Source organism: Chiloscyllium plagiosum, chromosome 2 (assembly GCF_004010195.1).
Source record: "Chiloscyllium plagiosum isolate BGI_BamShark_2017 chromosome 2, ASM401019v2, whole genome shotgun sequence".
Taxonomy (NCBI): Eukaryota; Metazoa; Chordata; class Chondrichthyes; order Orectolobiformes; family Hemiscylliidae; genus Chiloscyllium; species Chiloscyllium plagiosum.
Genome location: NC_057711.1, coordinates 25,819,161 through 25,826,838, shown reverse-complemented (window position 1 = coordinate 25,826,838; position 7,678 = coordinate 25,819,161). Strand labels below are relative to the sequence as shown.

At 41.8% G+C, this 7,678-nt stretch overlaps 1 protein-coding gene across 2 annotated transcripts in view; it reads left to right on the top strand.

Moving 5' to 3' along the window:
* Positions 1–1,299: 1,299 nt before the first annotated feature.
* The window catches only part of acsl1a (acyl-CoA synthetase long chain family member 1a), a 173,303-nt gene continuing 166,924 nt past the window's right edge, over positions 1,300–7,678 (top strand). For both annotated transcript variants that reach the window (XM_043705794.1, XM_043705803.1), the window contains exon 1: positions 1,300–1,397. In XM_043705794.1, the coding sequence (XP_043561729.1) occupies positions 1,360–1,397 (38 nt within the window). In that variant the 5' untranslated portion in view covers positions 1,300–1,359. The remainder of the gene's footprint in view (positions 1,398–7,678) is intronic.

Genomic DNA, 7,678 nt, shown 5'->3' with positions numbered 1-7,678 from the left:
TTGGATATGGTACTTAATGTTAAGGGGTCAATGGGTTTGGGGAAAACGAAACAAAAACAGGGCACTGAGTTAGATGATCCACCGTGAGGGTGGAGGCTTGGGGGGGGGGGGGGGCGAATTATTTACTTCCACTCCTACTTTCTATATTTCTATCCATTGGAAGATTTCCTTTCTTGTTCCTCATCAACCACACAATTCCTTTAACCATGCTTTACTCTTTTATTAAAAATTCTTAATCTCCCTTTTATTATTGTTGTTCCTCCATTCTATTTCCATTACTTATCCCCCATCTCCGTTATCTATACAAAGAAGTTTGGCTAAATTCTATACATGATATTGATTACAAGTCTTTTCATACTCAACATTGTTTTTTAAAAATTATTTAGTGCATTCTAACTTCAACATTGGAGTGCGATCTTTTCCCCTTACGGGAATATACTTGTTTTCTTCCTGAACTATGTATGCAGCAAAGGCTCACAATTTACTTCTTTTGTTTCTCGTTTATTCCCGTTAAACTTCACCCTTTCACAAACTGCTGAATTTCACTCTCCGGGTATTTTTAGCTTCCGATTAATTTTGCGACTTTCCGTAAATACGTTAAATCTAATTATATTTAGCAGGTTATTCCCCCCGGGTATTCCCACAATGTAATACGCCTTCGATGGCCTACTTTTTTCAGAGCCCGTTGCAATTTTATGCCGGCTGGACTGGGATTAATTGATCCGAGAGTCCCGCGGTGGTACATTGTTTTAGAGCAAAACAGGGCGCGAAATGAAACCGATCCCTGATCAGGAAAATGAACGAGCGGACTATCAGGAGTTAGGTAAAAACAATGACTGCAGATGCTGGAAACCAGATTCTGGATCAGTGGTGCTGGAAGAGCACAGCAGTTCAGACAGCATCCGAGGAGCAGCAAAATCGACGTGAGTTCTCGATAGAAAACAGAGCTGCCGTCTAGAACTGTGCTGCGCCACACGAAGCTGCTGTGAAGGGTAAAATGTGTTGGATTCGGGATTAGTGGCACTGGAAGAGCACAGCAGTTCAGGCAGCATCCGAACTGCTGTGCTCTTCCAGCACCACTAATCCAGAATCTAGTTTCCAGCATCTGCAGTCATTATTTTTACCTAAGATATGTTGGATGTCACTTTTGCCTTGCAGATGGGAAACGTTTCCCTTCAACTAAAATGAAATAGGACATTCAGTGAAGACCAGATGCAGATCAAGTGGGAGTGACATTGTTGTGCATTAGGACCGCGCGGAAACCTCCTTTTCGGGGCTGAGTAGAGAGAGTAAAGCAATTGGTCGCGAGCTGCCTGGAAGCTCAGTAAAGAGCTGGAGGCTGACTTCTGTTGTGGACACATGGTGGGAACGCCGGATTGTGGCTCCAGGCAGCAAAGGTCTGTATACGGACTTCAAAAGGAAAGAGACACATTTTGCAACTCTTTGTAAAGCTAATCGAGAACCACCGAAGGAGTGAAAGACGGAAACATTATCCGCATCTTCTGTCTTTCCTTTCTCACTGCCCGGGCAGCTTGCGTGAGCCACCTCTCGGTGCTGCCGGCTCTGCCCCTGCGCATGTGCGGTAGGGTTTCCCTCCCCGGGCCGCGAGAAGCTCTCCAGCCGGGTGACGTATGGGTTCAGAACGCGGTGTAGCGAAATGTATCCGAGAGCCGGAGTTAGTTTGAGTTACTGGAAAGTGAATTCATTAAATGTTTCTTTGTCAACATTCCTGTCCCTGTTGCGAACTTCGTTCAGGGATAGCGCGCGGGTTGTCCGCCTGCCCTCTTCCTTTCACGGCGGTTTGTAGACATACAACGGCAGAATTGGCATTCACTGAAGCCTGGTCTGGTCCCCGTTTGTGAACCCTCCCTTTATCCGATCAGATCAGTTATAAATGAGAAAATCCTATTCCTTCGAGGAAACATGTCTTACTTCAATGGTCTTCAGTTTATTATCTGATATTATTCTTGAATCTTGACAACGTTTTGTTTTGTCTCTTACTGGGCATTTATAAGCACATGTATTCAAATGTATACATTTTTGCATTCGCTTTAAATGTGTAACGTCATACCGATCTCAGGTTTAATTTGAAGTGAAACTATGGTTTCATTTTATATCTTCCATTTGATGTTTGCAATAATATAGGAATGCTCTCCTTATAATCGTCCCAGAGAAAATAAAACACCGTAGAATATCTTGCATCTGGACCACTTTGTGATTATGTTTTGACAAATTTTTTTCCCCTGCTGTCCTCCGTGAAATATAACCTATTAAAATAATGCCAGTATGCTTCTCAGGAGCAGTAACAGACTGGTTTTGACATTGAGTTGCATACCAATTTTAGAATGTTTGACCAAAAGTTTGATCAAGGTTTTGAGAAAGCATTTAAAGGAGGGGAAGAAAATGAAGAGGAATCAGGCAATGGTAGAACAAAGTGAATTAGAATTACATGGAGGCCTCCCTTTGTGCTATGTAATGGTATGACGGTATCATGATACATTGCTATTAAGTATTTAACTTGGGTTTTTGATGCACTTTTATGAGCAGGGTGTTAGTGTAAGTTAATGTATAATGGGAAAGGTTGGATGTAAGTGGCTGAATTTTGATCCAGGTTGGAAACTTAGACGAATGAGAGATTGTTAGAAAGAATAAGATACTTGAGTAAAGCTGATTGAAAAGGTTTCATGTGGATGTGTCTTACTGTGGAATGAAGTGGACACTATCACTGATATTAAAAATGTGTTGCTGGAAGGCTTATGCCCGAAACATCGATTCTCCTTCTCCTTGGATGCTGCCTGACCTGCTGCGCTTTTCCAGCAACACATTTTTAAGCTCTGATCTCCAGCATCTGCAGTCCTCACTTTCTCCTACTATCACTGATATGGAAATAAGTGAGTTTGGATATAGCTAAGATGTTTAAAGTAGGTCCAACCTGACCCTTTGTGTTTAGTGCTCTCTGAATGAGTGGCAGAAACCAATTGCTGTTTTCTTTGGGAAAATTGCTCTAATTGACATGAATAGGAAAGATTTGGAGGGATATCGACCAAACAGAGGCAAGTGGGACTAGAAGAAAGTGAAGACTGCAGAGGTTTGGCGATAGAGGAGGCCCAGGACCTGCATGTCCTTTGGTGGAGTGGGAGGGAGAGATGAAGTGTTCAGCCACAGGGTGGTAGTGGGGTTGTTTGATGTGGGTGTCCAACAGATGTTCTTTGAAACGATTCGCAAGTTGGTGTGCTGTCTCCCCGATGTAGAGGAGACCACATCGGGAAGACAGGATGCTAATTTGCGGATCGTTCCAAAGAACAACTCTTGGACACCCGCATTAACAAACCCACCACCCTGTGGCTGAACACTTCAACTCTCCCTCCCATTCGACCAAGGACATGCAGGTCCTGGGTCTACTCCATTGCCAAACCCTAACCACCCGACGCCTGGAGGAAGAACGCCTCATCTTCCGCCTTGGGACCCTACAACCACATGAAATCAATGTGGATTTCACCAGTTTCCTCATTTCCCCTCTCCCCACCTTATCCCAGACCCAAGCCTCCAACTTGGTTCTGCCTTCTTGACCTGTCCATCTTCCTTCCCACCTATCCGTTCCACCCTCCTCTCTGACCTATCACTTTCACCCCCATCTTCATCTACCTATCACATTCCCAGCTACCTTCCCTGCTCCTCTCCCATTTATCTCTCAGACCCCCAGCCCACAAGCCTCATTCATGCTAAAGGGTTTATGCCTGAAACGTCAATTCTCCTGCTCCTTGCATGCAAGTTGGACTATATCAGTTTGAGAACATGATAAGCATACATTAGTTGGACTGAAGGGTCTGTTTCCATGCTGTATGACTCTACGACTATGTTTCTCCAGAACTCTGTAAAGTCAATCAGACAGCATAGGCACAATTGGCAGGGTAGAATGAGGAAATTGTACTATGTTGTTAAATACAAGCTGATTCCATACCTATTGGCAATGTCACAAGAGGGCAGCATATAAAAGGAACAAAGCTAAATTATTAATTTTAATGCAAGTTTTAACTTGAAATACTAATTTTTGAAGATAAAAAACTCATTTGCTATTCTGTTTGATAAATTCAGTAACTAGGAAGTAGCATGCATTCAACAACTTATTTTGTTTAATCCCAGGACCATAATTGTCAGTTCTGGGAAATAGCAAAATGCAATGGATGCTGGAAATCTGAAACAAACACCAAAAATTCTGAAAAAACAGAAAATCTGGCAGCATCTGTGAAGTGAGAAACAAAGTTAATGTTTTGAGTCCAATATGGCTGCTGTCCTTCAGTTCTGAAGTGGAGTCATATTGGACTCAGCTTTAACACTCTCTCTCTCCACCAATGCTGCCAGATATGCTGAGTTTCTGCAGCATTTTTAGTTTTTGTTTGAAATAGTTATGTTTGGTCAAGACAAATTATTATCATTTCACATGATCTTGTAACATTTCAGGGTGTAAGGATTCCCTTCTGTTTCAACAGCCACAGCTTGCATTTCTATTGTGCCTTTACCCTCTCCATAGAATCATATGGCATTGAAACAGACCCGTCAGTCCAACCTATCTGTGCAACCAGACATATTTCATTTCAAGAAAACTCATAAGAGCAAATGGAGTTTGGGTTTCAACCACATATTAGTCTAGATTATGAATCTCTTGGTGTTAGAGAGGTGAGCGGTCTAGCAGGTGTACTCCATAGTCTGTACCTGTAACAGCTGAGGGCATGCCATCAGTCATGCAGTTATGAAGCTGGGAGTTGCAGAACAAGTTACGTTGGAGAAGGCAAAGCTAGCATTTCTGCTAGTTATTTTTCTTCTGCATGGACCTCCAAGGACAATGTATGGTAACAACTCCGGCAATGTCACAAGAGGGCAGCATATAAAAGGAACAAAGCTAAATTATTGGAGAAGGCAAAGCTAGCATTTCTGCTAGTTATTTTTCTTCTGCATGGACCTCCAAGGACAATGTATGGTAACAACTCCTGGAACCTGATGTCAATGCTACAAACAGCTTCAACATGCTGAATACCATGTGCAGAGACAAAGAAAACTGCAGGTACTGGAATCCAAGGTATACAAGCAGGAGACTGGAAGAAAGCTAGGCAGCATCAGGAGGTGGAGAAGTCAACGTTTCTGGTGTAACCCATCATGTGCAGACTGTTGCAGAAGCAAAGTGCACAGCTTCAAGTGAATGTTTGACAAAGCTAGAAACAATATAGAAGATTTGTTAGTGAGATGGGCGCTATTACAGAGTTGAAAATAGGTGTGAAATATAGGGGGAGGTAATGGCCTCGTGGTATTATGTCTGGCGTGTTAATCCAGAGACCCAGGTGAAAATCTAGAATTAAGAGTCTAATGAAGAAAATGAAACTTGTTGATTCAAAAAGTATGACGCAGGAAAAGCACAGCAGGTCAGGGCACATCTGAGGAGCAGGACGGTTGACATTTCGGGCATGAGCCCTTCATCAGGAACTCAAACAGTTTGGGAGAGGTGGTGGTGAGGTGTCTTCATAGAAATGTGGAACCTATCATTGTGTTTTTGAATGTTTATGTGTAAACTCATTTAACTTGATGTTGGATGACTGTCAAGAATATTATCTAAACCAGTACAACCAAAATATTTTGAATTTGGATTTCAGTCTATTTTAGTTTGGGCTGGCATGGTGGCTCAGTGGTTAGCACTGCTGCCTCACATCGCCAGGGACCTGGGTTCAATTCAACCCTTAGATGACTGTGCAAACTCCGTACAGATATTCTCCCTGTGCCTCCATGGGTTTCCTCTGTGTGCTACAGTTTCCTCCTAAAGTCCAAGGGTGTGCAGGATAGGTGGATTAGCCATGGGAAATGCAGGGTTACAGGGATAGTATAAGGATGTCTGACTGGGTGGGATGCTCTTTGGGGGCTCGATGTGGACTTGATGTGCTGAGTGGCCTACTCCCACCTTTAGGGATTCGATGATTGTGATTATTTGGCAATGGTTACCATTACAGGAACAATTCACTTAATATTTCATTGAATGATAGACATTTCAGAATAGAAATGTAGCCCAGTATACAGCCATGATCTCATTGAATGGCCTACTTCTCCTATATTTTATGGTCTACCATATTTGTGTTTACTCTACATGGAAGCAAATTCAATGTATTCATATTTACAAAAAGTTATGTTCTTAAGTGTTTTGGCTGATTCTATCAGTTTAACATTTTCAATAACTATTGGCAGCAATTCATTCAGTTTAATAACAGTTTGCCTTCTGTTTCAACATTTTGCAAACTTCCTTCTTTGTGATTCTGTTGCTGATTTTAAGATTCATCCTTGCCAACTAACTGCACAAAATGAAGTATCTGAGTCTTTGTGGCACGTTGTGAAATATCTAATGTAGAATGAGTATACATGTTGTTTGGTGCTGTGTACTTTGTTAAACCATAAGTTTGACTTTGAATAGAAGACTCCATTTTATCTCTTAACTTTCAACAATGTGAAATGTCATAAGCACTTGAAAGAAAAGTTAATTAAAACCCGGTGCCAGTACAAACTTCTAACCATACAGTATTCACATTTTCGAAATGATTGGCTGATTGCACTTTCTAGTTAGAAGATCTCATTAGCTTCTAGAATCAGGCTAATTAACTATCTTTATATTGTGCAAGGATTGGCATAATGACACTGTGGTCAAGTGTTAAAATTTTAGCATTATTACAACCTGGTCAAGAGGGGTTGGGTAGCCTTCTCCTTGTTTGACTGCTGAGAGTTTTTTAAATTGGGAATTAACCTGTGAATTAGGAACATATGTAGGCCATTCAGCCCCTCAACCCTACTCCACTTTTCAATAAAATCATGACTGGTCTGTTTGTGTTTTGAATGCCACATACCTATCTAGATAGGACAGTGAAAAATACATTGGTATGCTTGCTTTTATTGGTCAGTGCATTGAATATAGGAATTGGGAGGTCATGTTGCGGCCATACAGGACACTTTTGGAATAATGTGTGCAATTCTGATCTCCCTGCTTGAGGAAGGATGATGTGAAACTTGAAAGGGTTTAGAAAAGATTTACAAGGATGTTGCCAGGGTTGAAATGTTTGAGCTGTAGGGAGAGGTTGAATAGACTAGGGCTATTTATTCTGGAGCGTTAGACGCTGAAGGGTGACCTTTATAGAAGTTTATAAAATCATGAGCGGTATGGATAAGGTAAATAGCCAAGGTTTTTCCCTATAGGGTGGGGGGAGTCCAAAACTAGAGGGCATAGGGGAAAGATTTAAAGGGACCCTAAGGGCAAGTTTTCATGCAGAGGATAGTAAATGCACAGAATGAGCTGCCAGTGGAAGTGGTGGAGGCTCATACAATTCAACATTTTATTCATATCCCCAACATCTGGCTGTGTATATGAATAGGAAGGGTCTGGAGGGACATAGGTCAAATGCTGGCAAAGGGGGGGACTAGGTTTCTTTAGGATATCTGGTCAGCATGGATGAGTTGGAACGAAAGGTTTGTTTTCGTGCTGTACATCTCTCTGATTCTATGACTATACTCCCTATGAAACAGTGATTCCATTTCTGAATAAGATTCTATCTACCTCCATCTTTAAAAATGTTCAGTGACATCTTGGACTCCGCCTTCAGTGCCTTCTGAGAAAAAAATTCAAAGTTGTACAAATCTTGAGAAAAAAACA